Source organism: Labrus bergylta, chromosome 14 (genome assembly GCF_963930695.1).
Source record: "Labrus bergylta chromosome 14, fLabBer1.1, whole genome shotgun sequence".
NCBI classification, from domain to species: Eukaryota; Metazoa; Chordata; class Actinopteri; order Labriformes; family Labridae; genus Labrus; species Labrus bergylta.
Genome location: NC_089208.1, coordinates 18,539,625 through 18,557,808, shown reverse-complemented (window position 1 = coordinate 18,557,808; position 18,184 = coordinate 18,539,625). Strand labels below are relative to the sequence as shown.

The following is an 18,184-nucleotide window of genomic DNA, read 5'->3' as shown; positions in this document are numbered from 1 at the left end:
GTTCTGTCAGAAATATCAAAGTCTCACAAAGTGCCATTAAACATTTGCTTGAGTAAACTTTTAGAAGTGTATCCTGTATGAGATCCATACAGGATGGCGTGGTCAGACACAGCGGCCCAGCGCTCTACATGTTACAGATGTGAAATGAATGCATGTCTTTACGTTATCCTTTTTACTGTCTGTCTGTATGTGCTGCCACTGACGACAATCTGCTAAACTGTTTTTCGTTGTTATTATAGCAATGACAATAAAGATATATTCTATGTATGCCATATTAAGGCTATGATTCAGAATTAAAGGAAACATTTTCACCATTAAACAACTTTCCAACTAAACCGATATATTTTTTTATTATTGAAAAGCTAATTTTGAATGTGATTATATCATCTATCCAGTGGGGGGAGGGGGGGTGCTAATTAAACTAAATTGGAATTAAACATTTTGTAACAAAAAAAAAAGCATTTGCTTGATATATAATAAAATGTGTTTGCGTTTCAAAGTCATCACACTATTTATTCAGCTAAATGGAATACATTTCAAACTGATCATCAGAGCTGTACATCTCTGTCAGAATCATGAACAAGCTGAACTTTTTTCTTTTTGGGGGAAAGCTGCCCTCTAGCTGCAGCTCTGTCGAACAACATCATGAGCAGAGAGGTTATTTCAAAGGCAATTACAGAGCTGTAATTAAGAAGGAAGCAGGGAGAGTGATTATAGGCTTTTCAACAGAAATTATATCACATTAAATTAGGAACACTAATTCATTTCACACAATAACCACTAAAACAACACAGTAGCTGCTGGGCTGCTAATGAGTGTATGTGTGTGACTGTGTTTTCTGCATCTTACATGTTCTTTTATGTTTTAATGTGTATCAGAGCGGAGAGGCAGATGTTATTGTGTCTGAATCATCGCTTATCTAACCGTTTTTGTGTATTTACAGGACAAGCCATTTATCAACACTGCTTCACAATCAGTAAATAAGGCTTACAAGAGTGTGAGTGTGTGTGTGTGTGTGTGTGTGTGTGTGTGTGTGCGTGTGTGTGTGTGTGTGTGCGTGCGCCCGCTGTGTGCTATTTTATCTTACATAAGTCCACCAAGTCCTCTGGGACAGCCACAGAGGAACACACTGCCTGCAGTCTTACAGTCCCCTCCATTCTGGCATGGGTTTGGAATGCAGGATGTCAATGCCATTTCACAGCGCCCCCCAGTGAAGCCAGCACTGCAACTGCAGATGAAGCCTGTTGGAGAAAGATTGAATATGTGTCATCACATTTTTTTAATCAGAAAATATAATAATATCAAACCCTGAAGAACACACGCTCCCTGCCATCGTACACCTGGTAGAGGCAATTTCACTGTTTCAAACAAAAGATCTTACAAAATGTAATAAATATGACTCTGTTCTTTGTGGATCATTTTCTTCTATTTGAGAACAATATTAAAGCATTTATAAGATTCCATATATACTGTACTACCTAAAAAAAACTGTTCTACAGAAACTGATGGTCACTACTGAATTAATTAGAATAAGTCCGGTACTAAAACTCTGTATGCTCAGCAATATAACCTTGAGTGAAGATGTTTTATATGACAGAATTTGTTCGTGCAATTTATTTACACAAGATGACACACACTGATCCAAACAGACCTCCAGAGGGCACACTGCTGCAGACGGCTCCGTTGAGGCACGGCTGACTGACACATGGATCTGGATAAAGCACGCAGCCCAGTTTGACCTCGTTCAGCCCAGCTATCTCTGCGTATCGGCTTCTCTTATTCTGAAGTGGCAGCTCGTTGCCATTCAGCATTAGTGAGCTCAGACAGCCCTGAAAGCCGTCCTGGGCTCTTGGTGGTGCCCGCCCTCCTCGGTCCCTTGCTTCTGGCCCTCCCAGACTCTGCCCTGGCCCAGGGCTCGGTCTCTCGATTTGCCCGTTAAGTGGCCTCACTTGGGCGCCGAAGAAAAAGGATGAATCGGGGGCCAGAGGCCAAAGTCGAACAGGGGCTCGGGCTGCTCGGCGGCGCTCCACATAGCTGTCATCCAGTGACAGAAGGGTGTAGTTCCTTGTCAGCTCCAAGGCAACAGCATGCCAGAGACCGTCATTTATTGGTCTACCAGAGATTCCCATAATGCCGAGGGTGTTGTCACAGTCCAGCTGGAACCAGAGCCGCCCACTTTCAATCTGTGGATGGGAAAGTTTAATCTATAAACGTCACCAAAAAAAAACTCACCATTGTTTTAGCAAGCCATGCTTAAGGAAACAATATAAGTAAGTAGAAAATGTAAGTACTTACCTTGAGCATGGTACAGGGGTTTACACGTGTGAACATAATGACTCCTCTTCTCTGAAGTGTTCTGATTCTAAGGCCAAGCTTCATCTCTCCGCTCTGGCCACTCTCTGTCACTCTGTACTTTATATAACTGTTCCCAGAGAAACTCAGAGAGGTCTGTCCTACACAGTCACAAAACATTCACATGTCAATAATTACAGATAAGAGTGTAAAGGGATGAATATAGGAAGGATAAATAAGTCATTATCAAATCCTCCAACAGGCTCGGACACTAGGAAGTGTTCAGAACATAAAGACATGAAATCGTACCTGCACACTCGTCAACTTTCTCAGTCCTACACTGGCAGACAGATGGCGCTGTTGGACCAGAACGGACACACTGCATGTCTGCTGGGCAGGACTGACCCTCACAAAGCTCCATAGGAGTGGGGCATATTCCTCCTGTTGGTAAAGAAGCAGATATTGTGATATAAGAGAATAGTAAAGTCAGCATGATGGAAAATCAGCTTCCTTAATATGAAAGTACTTGGCTTTGTGTGTCCAGATGTGGGCATCTTTGTATAATATCATATTACTCTCTGGGGTTCAATTGCATGTTCTAGCTTGAAGTGCTCACCAGGGCAGGTGCAGGTCTCTGTTCGGCTGAACCTTGGTGTCACCAAGCTGACCCTCTCTGTGCTGTAGGAGACACGTGAGCCGCTCTCCATCATCAGTGTCTGCTCACACACCCTCTCCCCGCAATCCAGCTGCCCAGAACAAACGTTGCTCACCACCACCGCCCCAGCTAGAACGCCTCGAATCTGACCGCGATCTCCTGCTTCGTCCAGCTTTGCAGAGAACTCTTTCCTGGAGTAGAACCCTCCCATGCGTCTACTCCCTGATGTCTCTGGCCTCTCCATTGCCAGCAGCAAGTCCACACCTGATGTCCCTGTCACTGGCTGCACACTGACTATGTGGAGGGGATCCTGTTGTCCTGGCGACCATTTCCAGCCAGCTATCCCCCGTAACATTAGTTTGATTTGGTTCAGGTAGCGACTCAGTAAGTCCTCCGGGGACAGTGAGCTGAAGCGTAAGTTCAGCGCGCTACGCAGGAGCACATCCGTCACCTGTTCCACCTGGACAGAGACGTCAGCTATCACAGCGAAGCGTCCATCACTCACAGTGGCGTTCATCTGGTACCTGGTAGGAGAGGACAGGGAAATGTAATATAACCAGCTCCTAGACTCTCTGTGTGTGTGTGTGTGTTTGTGTGCTTCAGTGTGTACCTGCCAGGTTCAAGACCTGCTAGAGCCACAATGCTGCCATCCTGTCTATTAATCTTAAACATGCTCTTTGGCTGAGGCTTCTGGGTAAACGACAGCACATCATTTGGGTCACGGTCGGTTGCATAGATCTGACCAATAGGGCCACCGGAGAAGGTATCTGTTACCATGACGATAAAGATTTCCAAGGGGGAGACAACAGGTTTATACTGACTGTTCCCGATGACTCTCAGGAATATCCAGGACGAAGAGGTGAGGCGAGGTTTACCAGAGTCACCTGCCTGAAAGACCAAAACAAAGTTGGATTAACATATTGGAAAAACTGAAAGAGGTGGTAAAAAGAAAGTGACAGGATGAGATTCTGTTCACTCAAAATCTGCTTAAATTTGTATAACCGGTCATTAAAAACAAAATATATAGACAGCCATGTAGCTTGGAGTGAAAATAAGTATTACTGTTAATAGCTTCTCTATGACAGGTATGTGTGTATCCAGGGCTAAATTCTAAAACCCTCGTCTCTGATAGACTGACTTAGTAGCTAACAGTGACAAACTGTGTGGAAAATTGGCAGCTACTGATGCTGATTGTGTTTAACCACGCTAACACAACACAACGTTTCTTGAATATACAGAGTTGAAAGAAACCTGGATTTCAAGTGTGAACTCTCTGGGGGCATCAGGGCCAAATGCACAGTTGGACTTCAGAGTTCCAGTCTGGTCCAGGGAGAAGAAATTCCCCTCATTTCCTGACACAATACGAAACTCAAAGGGAGGGCCATTTCTCGGGGAGTCTTTGTCACTGACTGACAGCTTCAGCAGGGTGATGTCAGCAGCCTGGTTAAGCTGGAAGTAAGGAGAGAGAGGAGCTGAGGTAATCCTATCAAAAACATAAAACACAGTAAACACAAGCAAACACACAAACACTGTTACCTGTATGATGGCTGTGGAGTTGGGAGGTGTGAATACAGGAGGGTTGTCGTTTACGTCAGAGATGTCGATGTTAAGGGTGACAGTGGAAGACATGGCGGGAGAGCCACTGTCAAACGCCTGCACTGACAGAGAGTACCTGGATACCTACATGAAGCAAAGGGGCGCAAAAGTGCTGCATCATCAGTATGTACCAGACAAAACAGCAAGCACTGTTATGTTTGCATCTTATGAGACTTCATTGGATGTTGACCTTGAGCGCTGAGGGTATATTCTGTCTTGGCTGTGCTCATGAACCAGAAAATTACTATTGATTGTATATGAGATATTATACTTTAAGATGCTTCCTTACTAGTTCTCTGTCTAGCCTCTTATTGACTTTGAGCACCCCCGTTACAGGGTCGATCCAGAAGTGGTTGCTGCGGTCACCATTCAGGATAGAATAGGTGATTCGTCCGTTCACCTGGCTGTCCAAGTCTTCGGCCAATACCTTAAAAACATACACATTTGGAGTGAAAGATAAGTTTGATAAAAAACAACAAACGTAAACACAGTCCAACTTAAGGAGAAAAGATGTTACCCTCGTAATCGACTGCCCTACAGACGCATCCTCGCTGACCAGAACGTTGTAGATGTCCTGATTGAAGGCCGGGGCGTTGTCGTTGACATCCATGAGTTCAATGGTTACCATTGTAGCAGTGCTGAGAGGAGGATCCCCGTTGTCCCAGGCTTCAACGGTGAGGTAGTAGTCCTTACACACTTCAAAGTCCAAATCATCAGCCACAGAAATAGAGCCTAAAACATACAGTACACATAGAATACAATCATTTTCAGGACATAAGTATAAGTTTAATATTTACATTTGTTCCTAAAAGTAATGCTGACATACAAGGATTTTTGCTCACCCGTATTGACATCTATAGAGAACTTTCCTAACTCGTTTCCTGAACGGATGCTGTAGGTGATCTCAGCATTCGGGCCAATGTCAGCACTCGTCGCCAAAATGCGCAGGACATCTGTTCCCACGGCTACATCCTCAGGGACAGTAACTCCATAGTCCCTCCTTTGGAAGACGGGATCGTTGTCATTCACATCCAGCACCAAAATGGTCAAATCAACCTGTGGGACACACAAGAGTCTGTCAAAACCCAATCCATTCGTCTGTGATGCTCCTGGCCCAGAGTGTTCTGTTTCAACACCTTGGACAGTGGCTACACATACATCAATGGCAGAAAAGATACTTAAGGTTTCACTAACAAGAAGGTTGACTCAAGCAAAAATCAATTGAAGTCTGTGTCCAACAAAGCCCTAGGGAGAATTTCTTGGTTGTTGGAAAAAGGTTAGACATTAAAGTCATAAAAATACAGTTTTTGAAATCTCAAGGAAAACATTAACCCCTCGTGTCTCTCTTGATGTCATTTTGTGTCATGACAAAGGTTCAAAACAAACTTTAAAATAAGTCTTCGGTGTTAAAGAAGCAAACAGTTAACCTTATTAGTAATCTTGTCAGGAAGCTGATGGCTTGTGTTCCTGACATATCCATAAAATCACAATGCTTCTATTGTGTTTCATTTTGAAAGGATATATTGTAACTGAGGGTTTGGTTGAAAGTTAACACTTCATAAATATTGAATTATCATCTGTTTTTTACCACTAGTTTCTAGTATCTTTCCTGAGATATATTTTCAATTTTTCAAATGTATTAAATAATAGAAAAAAGGTTGAAGCGAGTGCTGCACTAGGTCAAAAAATGTAGAGGAATCAGGTGCTCTTCAAGAACAGGGGACAGAAGTCAAATAGCAAATAAATTGCTGCCTGTCCTGATAACACACAAAGTTTGAAGTGTGGAAAGACAGTCTAAACTGAAAGTATTTTATTTAACAGGGATGTGTCAAATAAATGATTTTTATACTACATCAGAGTGCCTCAAACTTTCAGTTTAGACTGCCTTTCCACACTACAAACTTTGTTTGTTATCAGGACAGTCAGCTATTTATTAGCTATTTGTATTAAATAATAATTCTTGACTCTGAAGATGAGAAAGAGGACGCTTTTCTATTCCTGCCATTTTTTAATCTGGTTATAACTGTGTATTGTTTGGCCCGGTGATCTTCAGGACATTTGTCCTACTAGTCTCTCCTGCATGAACATAAACTAATAGAGTCACCAAGCAGCCCCAATTGATCCCAGTTCTACATGTTTTAAGTTGGATGCTATTACTGATACTTTGTCCATTTTATATTAATGTGTGGACTTTTTACGTGGCTTTAACCTCTGTCACTGTAGCAAATGCTGCTGCAACTTGTAATTCTGCTACAAGTGATCATTGTAAGTTTCAGCACCATGGTCAGCAACTCCTAAACTCACATCACCTTGAAATGGCCACTCTTGACCTCAGTTTTGCCGGGGGCTTGATTTCAACTTGATTTTATGTTTTTTTCCATCCGACTCTGAGAAAGAGAAACCCTGATAGGTACGAGAGTCTCGATACTTTCTGTGCTTTTTTCTGCCCCTCCTCTGTATCTGTAACTGTCACCTTCCCCGTCATTCCCAAACCATCCTCTTCACAATTCAATGACAATTTATCCTGATTAAATCTACTACGCTCATTATCTGATCTCTTCAGTAAACATCATGCTTCCCCCCATTGGCTTCTCTTATCTCAAGTATGGACAGAAATACAGATTACATATCACCGTATGATTCTGTTGAATACTAATCTGCAATTTAACATAAATTATATCAACCTTATTTACATTATTGTGATAAAATGATTAAATTACGTGACTACACGGTGTGCCTTTCTATAAATAATTGATCTTAAATAATCAAAAACCCTCTAAATTACTATTTCTGATTTTATAATGGATTGAGCCATGATTATTTGATATAAAGCACATGTGAAAATAGTTTTTCATGTCAATAATGTTAACAACACATCTTTTGTCTTTTAAATCAGCATTTAAGCATAGAAATTTCAAATATACAACTGATTTTGAACCATCTTACCTGTGAGGACAGTGCCCCCTGTTGGCCAGCTTGGTCTGTTGCCTGGACACGAACACGATAAGAGTCTTGGCTCTCTCTGTCCAGAGGTCTCTCCAGAATTACCATCCCAGACACCGGGTCGATGGAGAAGAACTCACCGACTGAATTCACCAGAGAATAGATCACCGTACGGTTCAGACCTGAGATAATAGAGAACAAAATCACAGACTCACAAGACTTAATATCAATCAAAAATCTTTCTCTTTTTGGTCTCTTATTTTGATACAAGACCATTTCATATTCATATACATTACTCATCAAAATCAAAGCACTTTGTATGCTGTATGAAATGATGGGTTAAACCTGAATTCAATTTTATTCTGGTTGGAAATATTAGACATACCACATAAAACAGGACAACATCATCTCAGTTTACCTTCATCAGGGTCGCTGGCCTGCAGCCGGGTAAGCAAAGCCTTGGGGGCAGCATTTTCATACACACTAGCCAGGTAATAAGGCGAGGAGAAAGTGGGGGCATTATCATTCACATCCAACACTTTGAGAGAAATGTCAGAGCGGCAGAACAGCCCTCCTCCATCAGTTGCCTGGGCAATGAGTTTATAGCTGGGTGTCATTTCTCGGTCCATGGCTGTGGCTGTGCGCAGCTCACCTTGAAACCCAAATGAAGACGCGCTTGTAAAGCTTTAGATAAGACATTTAATCTGAGGTGTGTATTTATGTTTTGATCCTGCAAAAAAAATAAAAATGATTGTACCAGTGTTTGCATCCATGTAGAAATCTTCGACCCCAATCCCAAAGAGTGAATATTGGATTTCAGCACTGGAGCCTGAGTCAGCATCTGTAGCCGCCACCGTCACGATGCCCTTGTTAACGGGAATGTCCTCAGGAAAAGAGACGCTGTACACCGCCTGCCAAGCAGACAAAAAAAGCACATCGTAAACCTACACTGTTAAAAGAAAAGAAAAAAAAAGCCTCTGCCCTACTCACCTAAAAACACAGTAAACTGTTGTCCATCCATTATCTCCACTGATAGTACACGAACAACAGAGTTGAGTGCTCCTTTCTGACCCTGCCTCAACTCTAGCCAGTGACTGACTGCAGAAATGAACTTTGACTGCACTGTTTCATTGAACACAGACAGGCAAAGTGTGGAAACTATTGTGGTACGTATGTCCAAGTTCACTCAAGCTAACCCCAACATGCTGCGCTTTTGCTCTGTACTACAGGTTTTATCCTGCAAATGTTTTATTACATTAACACTAAATTTGAACTTATTGAAATACACAAAGCATGGATTTATTGATTAATCAAAGACAATTATCACTACAAAATAAAAATAAAAAATCATTGGTTAGGTCCCTTATGATATTCAAATGTGAAATTTAATACCTCAATATCTCTACAATTTCAAAAAATACATCTTAAAATTAGCTATTTAAATGCTATTATTTGATTGGTATTAGAGGTATTCTGAGTGCTACTTGAGAGATTTATTTTGGGGCTTTGTGTGCCTTTACTGGAGAGATAGGACAGTGGATAGAGATGGACAGAAATTGGGGAGGGAGAGAGGGTGGGGAATGAAATGCGGGGAAGTAGCCACAGGTCAGATTCATAACCAGGCCGCCCGCTTCGAGGGCTAAAGCCGCTGTACATTGGGTGCACAAGGTAGCAACTCGTCCATTGGCTGCCACTTTCTTCTAACCTCCCCTACTACCATAATTACCACTAAGAATATAACTAATACATAATGTAGTGAATCGACCATGACGAACACCGCTTGTAGCATTACATGTACCTGTAATTATTCTACAGCTACTCCTACTACATCTGCAGTTGGCTTCTTTCATAACCATTTTTACGACACAAACTACTAAGAAAAGATGTGTGCATACAAACTTGTTATAGGTCTGTTATAGTTAACTTCAAGCTATATATTTCATCTGCAGTTTTTTGTCTTTGACTCCATGTAATGCTGCTATCCTGCTGTATGAGAAACATTTCCGACTTGTATAAGAACACAAAGAATATAAGAGGAGACGAGGAGAACAGGAAAATTGATTTCAAACAGAATTAGTATGAGTTTAGTGGGAGAGGGAAAGTTTCTCCACTAATTATCTTAAATCGAAGAGCTGCCGAATACGACCAAATGTAAAGGGAAAATCCCAGAAGGCCGCACAGCTCATTTGTCTTTCCTTTTCACAGCGATTTCCTGTCATGGCTTGGCCTTCGCCTCAGTATTAATACAGTTAGGAAGATTATGTAAGTTATGTGGGAATCAGCATACTGTGCAAAAGTGGATGGGTTTCATTACTGATCATGTTTATTGTTTGTTTAAATGCTGTCTACTGTGATCTAAAGAGAACAGTTCTTTGAATTTCAGATTTCTAAATTAAATGAGTTTGTTTAATTGCAGATTAAAGGACATTCCCTAAAAATGAGAGCAGATGTATTTTGTTTTAAATAATTACAGCTGAGATTAGAGCATTGTGGAACAAGCAATCAATATTTTAATAGAACAAATCCAGTTCTGCTCCTTTTTTTAACTTTTCTAAGTCACACAAACATACATTAATTTCTGGGCTAAACCATTCTTAAATGAACCCCACACTCTACCAAATGTCAGAGAGGTTCATGTCCCTGCTTCACAGCCTGCTGCTCTCTTTGTTTGCTTTGCGTGTTTTTTTTCATTTCACCTACTTCCATTCATCCATATCGCTGACCTGGTTACAGATGGGACTGTTGTCGTTGGCATCCATGACGGTAACCTCCACTGCGGTACGAGCGACATACAGGCCATCGCTGGCTGTGATGTTTAGCAAATACCAGTCCTGCTGCTCACGATCCAGGAGTCCGCTCACATAGACCTTCCACTCTCCCTGCACGAGGGCCAGGCCGAACACACCCCGCGGGTTTCCCCCTGCAGATCACACAGACGAGGATTAAAATCCTGTCACCACATTGCAATGAGTGAGGTGAAGATGGATTGCAACTGACATCTGAATAAACAGGAGTTGTCTTTCATTCACAGGATAAATAAGCATCACACACATAAACACAAAGACACAAATGATGCAGGTACCCTTTGGCTCAATCAATACACATCTATCAACATAGCAAATCAGGTTGATGTGCAGAAGAAATGGCCTTTGAGAGTTTAAAAATCTGGCCTTTTATTATAGCGCTTCCATTAGGACAATCAGTATCTTTAAATGCCAGAACATGAAGCCAAAATATATCATCCTGAGTGATCATCAGACAGTTATATGAATTAAAAGCATTAGGCTGAGTGTGAAGGTGAGAGTTCTACTAGAGAGTCCTCACAAAATATTTTTATTACACCCATAAAAAAGAAACGACAACACAAAGTCACGTGTGAGTCTGAAAGTCAAGACCTTCCCAGGGTGATTGATTCTCCTGCAAGTGATACAATATAAATTATACTGTGTTGCTAGGCAGTCCTCTTTTCCTTATGTTGCATCTTATTTGGAAAGCAAAATGTGATTATACTCATTTCGAATGTTTTGTTGTATAATGCATTCCATGTGACAAAGAAGAATTAAAAGCTAATATGAAAAATAAAAAGGTAAGTCATGTTCGACATTTGAGTTCAAACTCATTTAAAACGTGACCTTTAATAATGGCACCCCCATTAGGCTTAATGAATAATTGTTATGCAACGCTCACTGCATTGCATGAGGGACAATCTGTGCAGCTCAGATTGTGTTCAACTACATTATGTCAGTGCTCTGTTCTCCTCCTCACCGGTGATGTAAAAACTGATGAGGCGGTTTTGATCAGTGCCATCTTGATCTTTGGTTTTCAGCACAGCTACCACCTCACCCAGGGGATCGCTCTCCTTCACCGAGCCTCGGTACAGATCCCTTTCAAACCTTGGTGGGTTGTCGTTAACGTCCGACACTGTGATGGTTACCACTGCGGTAGAGGAGAGGGACTGAGATTCCCCCAGATCAGAGGCCACTACTTCAAAGCTGAAGCTGGAGCAGATCTCGTGGTCCATCTGGCTCACTGTGGTAATCCAGCCTGTTTTACTGTCTATGGCGAAAAAAGAACCCGTAGTGATTGGGCCGGTGAGGGGGAGCGAGCGAGTATCTTTAGTCAGGTCCATGTTGTAAGTGAGCAGAGGCTTGAGGCTGTACGTAACCTGGAAAATAAAATGAATTTAGCAGCTTTTCAAATAATCTTTAGTAGAATAAGAACAATAGCAAAAAGAACAAAGTACACAAGAACAGTACACAAAGTACACAAGTACTAGTACAGCTGAGATTGGCTGTCACACACCTGTCCATTAGAGCCCCAGTCTGGATCAAGTGCACGCACTTGGACCACTCTTGTTCCCACAGGCATCCCCTCCATGACTGTGGCAACATAGGTGTTCGTCTCAAACACTGGCTTGTTGTCATTCACATCTAGGATCTAAAATAAAACAGGAAAAATCATCAGTAAATCAGAGTAGCTGAATCAACGCTGTACAGTATGTACTCTCTACTGTTTGCTCTTTATAACTTCTTTGTCTGTAGCTCTGCTCGTTCATTTTGAGCATTCAGTTGTCTTTCTGGATTCCAGTGTGGAATTTTTTTTTTTTTTTTTTGCCCCAAGTTGGTCTTTATGTAATGATTTGATTTTGTATGTTGATAAATGAAACCAATGGATTTGACTTTTTTCAAGATGTTGTCCGAGATACGTTTGGGTCACTTTGGGGATTGTTGTTCATCCCATAACACTGCCAAATGGTTTGGTGAAACACCAGTCACAGGATTCTACTTTATGGTTCATTATTTTTAACTTGTTATATGATAATGGAAAACCCATGCAGTCAGTCAGCGTTACATCTGCTATTTAATCAAGTGCTTACAAGAAGCACATTATATCAACTATTTGTATAAGCTGAGAATAAACATCAAACTCAGTTTTTTTTATTTTTCATGCTTTTAATAGGATTTTATTGTTGTGTATTTGACTGTTGGGATTTTTTATTTTTTCTGTAAAGCACTTTGTGACGTTGGTTTTGATAAGTGCTTTATAAATAAACTTTATTATTATTATTATTATTATTATTATTATTAATAATAATAATAATAATAATAATAATAATAATAAAAACAAATGACATAATATGACACAAAATGCCAAAAGGTTTTAATTTCAACTTTATGACCAACCTTAACCTCCAGGTCTACGGTGGAGACGGACTCGATCAGGTCTCTTCTTGTTGTCGCGGCAATTTTGAAGCGGTAGATGCTGACCTGCTCGTAGTCCAGAGGCTTTATCAGACGAATCAGACCTGAATCCCTCTCCACCAGGAAGGTCCCACCCTGGTTGCTGTCAACAGTCTCTCCTGCAATTGTGTTAAAGAAGCCAGTCTGCCCGGGGCCCATGTACACAGACCCCAGGGCTGTTCCTACTGTTGTGTCCTCTGGGATGGTGAAGGAGTACTGAGGCTGGCTGAAGGAGGGAACGAATGCGTCTGGTGGGACGACGTGGATGAAGGCTGACACCAGTGAGTGTTTTGCTGGAGAACCGCAGTCTGTTGCTTTGACGAAGAAGGACAGCACAGTCCCCTGGAGGTGGTCCACAGTGCTTTTAGTCATCATCCAACCGCTGTCTGGTTCCACCTGGGCAACCAGCAAAAGAACAAATGCCATTCAGTATAGTATAGTATTTATTATACTTCTCTGGCAGTTTACTTCTTTTTTTATGTTGTTTGGCTTCCACTTCATAAATATCTATAACTATTTGCTACATCTATTTTTTTATATCAGCATTTTATAGAGACATCATTAGTATAATTTATTTGCACAGTTCTTTATTAGTTCATTATATAATTGAGCATCTCCTGTGAACAGCAAAAACTGACTGTAACATCAATCTTAATTTGAAGTAATTACAATTTGATGAGCAAAAATTCATTGTTACAGTTAACAGATGGCCGTTAATCCACTGATATGGGGAGGGGTTCAGTTGAGAATATCCCTTAATTAAAAATGGGGCCTTTAGCATACATTGAGTTTTTAATGTGCTTTACTCTCATTAAATAAATGTGTTGAGCTTTGGTTAGATTTTGGCCTCTTTTAAAAGGGAACCGAGAAGATGTTTGCAGCAGTATTAGGCATATTAGGCACACAGCTGTGTGGTGCAAATACATTTAAAGAAAGTGCAGCAGTCTGAAGCAGAGAGTTACAGAGCAGAATGTACTGACCTCCAGCACATCAACCAGTGACAGGCGAGCCTCGCTGTAAAGGGAATAGGTGATCCTCCCATTAGACCCAGCGTCAGGGTCAGTGGCTTGGATCTGTGTGACCAGAGACCCTTTGGCAACATTTGCTTTGATGCTCATGCGGTACTCCACAGCTCTGAACCGAGGGGCGTTGTCGTTCTCATCGGCAAGAACCACTCGCACTGTGCAAAAAGATGCACGGCCTGGAAAAAAACACACACAAATTGATGAATTCATCACATGCATTTAGGTTTATATACAATCACAATCTGCTTTAATCAACTGATGCATCTTAAATGGGTTTATACCTAAATATCAGACCGTATAAAACACTGACAGTGACGTCACCTATTGGTTACTTAAAAGGCCAATGATGGCATTAGAAAAAAAAACCACTCCAACTTTCAGCAAATTGAAAAGCAGGCAAAAGTGGAGCTGAGGCAGGCAGAATAAATATCTTGGTTGCTGAAACAAACCCACCGAGCTTGTCATCGAGCTAGCATATTCAAACAGTAAAAACAACAAAAACTAGGCCAACTGCTTAAGGTCAAGGATTACCCTTTAGTGGAGCCTGGCCTTCGAGCAAACAACTACCAACATTTACTATGCATAACTCTTAGTCTAAATATAATCAAAACAACCCTCTCCCCCCTAACAGTCCTCACCAATAAACAAATGAGCTCAAGAGACCAAAACCGTTTCCTAACCAGGATGTAAACATGTTTATTTCTGCTGTAAAAATGGCTCTAATGGGGATTCCTTGGTTTTGGTGTTTGACTAAAGTACAAGCATTGGCTTCTTTTTTCAACACTAAACAAAGTTGCTGCTTGATTAATGTATTTTTAAATATTATATTAAAGCTACAATCTGTAAAACATCTAGTGCTTTTAAGTCATATACTAGCTGATTTTAAAATGATGTGTGCAAAGGATAAGTTAACAATCATTCTAGTCAGTTTTCAAATGAATACCTCCACCATCCAGGGCCATAACAGTCAGAACCATGTCCTTGTTAACAGGATTCTCTCTGTCTAATTTCCGAAGAGTGGATATGACTCCATCTGCATCAATGGTGAACTGAGTTTTGCCCAGATCATTGATGAACGAGTAAGTGATCTGACCAAACAGTCCAGAGTCCTCGTCTGTAGCACGAACCTGGAAGTACAGACAAAAAATCTAGTTGAATTGCTCCACTGCTGTTGGACATTTAGTCCTGATAAGACACATCAGTGAGTGAGAAGTGAGAACACAAACTTACCTGAATGACCATTGACCCTGGAGGGGCATTTTCCCTGACCTCAGCCAGGTAGAACCTCTGGCTGAACACTGGGCTGTACAGATTAGCTCCCAGCACACGTACAATCACCTGGGGATCACCATCATCATTATAATCCTCATCCTATCATCTCTACGTCCTCACGTCCGCTGACATTTTCTTGATGCCATTGCAATAAGCATCACTGGCTGATTTGTCAAACACGATCACATCACTTCAGCATGTAGAACATCAGTCAGAGCATCAGGCTGTGTGGCAAAATAGTGATTGATGTAGGTGGGAACACTGTTCATATAATTTCAGAAGAAGTGAAATAATTGATTGGCATGTTATTGCTACAACATGTAATGTGCATTTTATAGATGTGGGATATAACAGTCCCGCTTGTAATTACCACTAAGAGACAGATGTGAACACTTATTCTGCAGTTGGCAGCTCATCCTCATCATAAATTGGATATGACATGAACACACATTAGAAACCAGCTGCCATACTGTTCTGGACGGCTTCAAATGTCTGGAACAAATCTGAAGCGAAAAGTTGCTAAAGGAGGTCAGGGAGCTCGAAGCACATAAACACAGCAGAGGTTAAAAAAGAGCAAATCAGTTGACAGAACTAAATTGCAACCCCCAGGAAGTTGTCGCACCTGAGCAGTGTTGGTGAAGACTCCATCTGACACAGACACATTGAGCTGATAGGAGAGTTTCATGCCTTGTCTCCTCTTGTTAGACAAGCTGAGCACCCCTGTATCAGGCTCCAGCATAAAAGTCATCCTGTCATTCCCAGAGACGAGACTGTACCTGAGAGCAAAGTAAAAATCATGTTGATAAAGTCGTTTTGTTCAGAAATCTGCTGCAAGCACAAGTTACACAAGTGTGAGGCTAAATCACCTGAATAAAAAAAGACAAATTCCCTTTCTTTGTGTAGGAGATTGCATCGTAAGGGATGGGCTTTTATTGCTTGGCTTAATTTAACAGAAAGTTTACACAAAAGATTCAAAATGGACTCAAGAACTGGGAACCAAAACTCGAATCATCACCAGCACAAAACATAAGAGAGAAAAAAACAGCAGACTCAGATCTTTGTAAAACGTTTTTTATCTCACCTCAGCCTTTGAGCATCACAGATGTCAGCGTCCGACGCTTGAACACAAGTCACAAAGTGTCCTCGGGGAGCCAGCTCGCTGACAAAGGCCTCGTACAGCGTTTGGCTGAAATTGGGTGGGTTGTCGTTCATGTCGGTGACAAAAACAGTGACACTGACATCACTGCTGAGGGCCGGTTCTCCACTGTCCGTCGCTCGTACAATGAAGTTGTAACGCTGGGTGAGCTCATAGTCGAGCAGGCGGGCGGTGAATACCAGCCCGCTTGTGCTGTCTATGAGGAAGTAGTCGGAGCTGTTGTAGAGGTCAGACAGGATCTGGTAATTCACTATGGCGTTCTTCTCTGAGTCTTGGTCCTGGGCAAACACCTACAAAGATGGTAACATTAAACACAGCTCTCCTTCATGCATTATTCAAGAACAGGTCTGATTTGTTTACCCTCCCCCTCTCCAGCTACAGTACCCACTCTGGGTCCAAATGAAAAAAGGAATTCAAGCTCTGAGTTTCCCTGATACATAGCGATTGCCCATTTGAAACTAAAATGACAAACAATCAAACATTATTAAGCATCTCACGTCATTATTTTCTGTCAGCTAAACACTCACGATTATACCATATATGAAAGTGAGACCATTGTCAGGTTGTCAGTCACAACAAAATAACTGTATAGGGAGAATCTGATCTGTGATATTTGAAGTAAGATGTTAGATTTCAGTTACAAAGTCAATTTTTTTCTTATTTTAGCACAAAAATGCTTCTTTCTCATGCAAGTGAAAAATAAAACTTAGTGTTAAGTCAGTCTTCAAAGGCAGACATATATTGTCAGTGCAGATACATAAAAAAGCGAGGAAATTGTAACATCATTCAAATATTGGGATTCTATTTTTTCAGTGTTCACCATTCATTTGAATTGAACACTGAAGCTATTTTTCTTTCTCTGTAAAACTTAAATCCTTGCTCTTGTCTCATAATCCTCCGTCATTTTTTTAAAATCAATCTTTATTCCACAGTCTCTTGAGTTGTTTCTTTTATCTGCTGCTTTAAAAACCTTAACGACAGAAACGGCATCATAGAAATATGTACTAAGGTCACAGGACTGAAACAATGGGATGAATTGTTTTGGCAAACAATAAATCCTCAGACACACAGAAGTATTGGACATATTATTGAACATGAACTCTATGTGTTGTTGTTGACTGTTATGTTGTAACTACTAGGAAAAATATCTGCTGTTCAAATTCTTTCCAAGTTGTTGCATCCTATCGGACTTCTAAATGCTCAGTAGATTTTTCTCTTTTTTGATGGACAGATCCTTTATCTTGTTATTTTGTGTGTTTATCATTCTGTTTATTTTTAAGTATCTGTTTTAGATGTTGCTCAACATTTTAACCCTTTTTGTACAATGTGTTCACACCCAGATGAATTATCAAAGTGGTTTGATTGACTGATTGATTTTCTGCATTATGTTTGTTGACTGAGAGGCTTTTAACAAGCCCCAGAGTATATTAGGACGGAAGCCCTAAGCAGACATTCATTCATTTATTTCATCATTTCCTGGAAAGTAGAACAATAGGCTGATCTCTGTGAAAGATGATGCCATTGGCCAACACTAATGAAGCAAGTTACCCTCATTTATATTCCTTTTGTGCTTCAGTAATTCTGAGGGTGCAAGATAAATGAGTTGATATGTGGAGGAAACAACCGAACATGACTCATTATCATTGCATATAATTTTTTGGTTTCCCTACATGAAAGCACAATAAGCATTTAAATTAAACATAAATTAAAAGATTTCCCTCCTGTTTTTTTTTTTGTTTTTGTAATATTATTGTCAAATAAAACCATCATGCTATTTGAAGACCGGTTCACGGAAAAGAATATGTAACAGAAATCACTGCATTGTAATAGTTTTGGTGTCTTCAAATTGTCTTGTGCAAACATGTTGCACAGTGAAACAGCAGCAGTCTATTTTTCACTAAAGGTCAAGAGCGTCCACTGGGAAATTTTCTTGGGAAATATCACATTGTCTCCTCATAAATAAATCATTTGCCACCTAATATTCATCCAGAATGCTGCTGTAGTG

General features: G+C 40.8%; 1 protein-coding gene across 1 annotated transcript in view; it reads right to left on the bottom strand.

Annotated features, from left to right (window-relative positions):
• Positions 1-18,184, bottom strand: part of LOC109988379 (protocadherin Fat 3) — a 67,265-nt gene that overhangs the window by 16,073 nt on the left and 33,008 nt on the right. The window contains exons 22-44 of the mRNA XM_065963270.1: positions 16,105-16,469; positions 15,646-15,799; positions 14,982-15,089; positions 14,695-14,878; positions 13,707-13,927; positions 12,670-13,122; positions 11,789-11,923; positions 11,252-11,651; positions 10,210-10,406; positions 8,244-8,397; positions 7,905-8,138; positions 7,490-7,668; positions 5,386-5,599; positions 5,061-5,275; positions 4,833-4,970; positions 4,484-4,627; positions 4,199-4,396; positions 3,558-3,835; positions 2,909-3,471; positions 2,602-2,733; positions 2,296-2,453; positions 1,652-2,183; positions 1,088-1,241 (exon numbers count right to left, since the gene is read on the bottom strand). Of these exons, the coding sequence (XP_065819342.1) occupies positions 1,088-1,241; positions 1,652-2,183; positions 2,296-2,453; positions 2,602-2,733; positions 2,909-3,471; positions 3,558-3,835; positions 4,199-4,396; positions 4,484-4,627; positions 4,833-4,970; positions 5,061-5,275; positions 5,386-5,599; positions 7,490-7,668; positions 7,905-8,138; positions 8,244-8,397; positions 10,210-10,406; positions 11,252-11,651; positions 11,789-11,923; positions 12,670-13,122; positions 13,707-13,927; positions 14,695-14,878; positions 14,982-15,089; positions 15,646-15,799; positions 16,105-16,469 (5,510 nt within the window). The remainder of the gene's footprint in view (positions 1-1,087; positions 1,242-1,651; positions 2,184-2,295; positions 2,454-2,601; positions 2,734-2,908; positions 3,472-3,557; positions 3,836-4,198; positions 4,397-4,483; positions 4,628-4,832; positions 4,971-5,060; positions 5,276-5,385; positions 5,600-7,489; positions 7,669-7,904; positions 8,139-8,243; positions 8,398-10,209; positions 10,407-11,251; positions 11,652-11,788; positions 11,924-12,669; positions 13,123-13,706; positions 13,928-14,694; positions 14,879-14,981; positions 15,090-15,645; positions 15,800-16,104; positions 16,470-18,184) is intronic.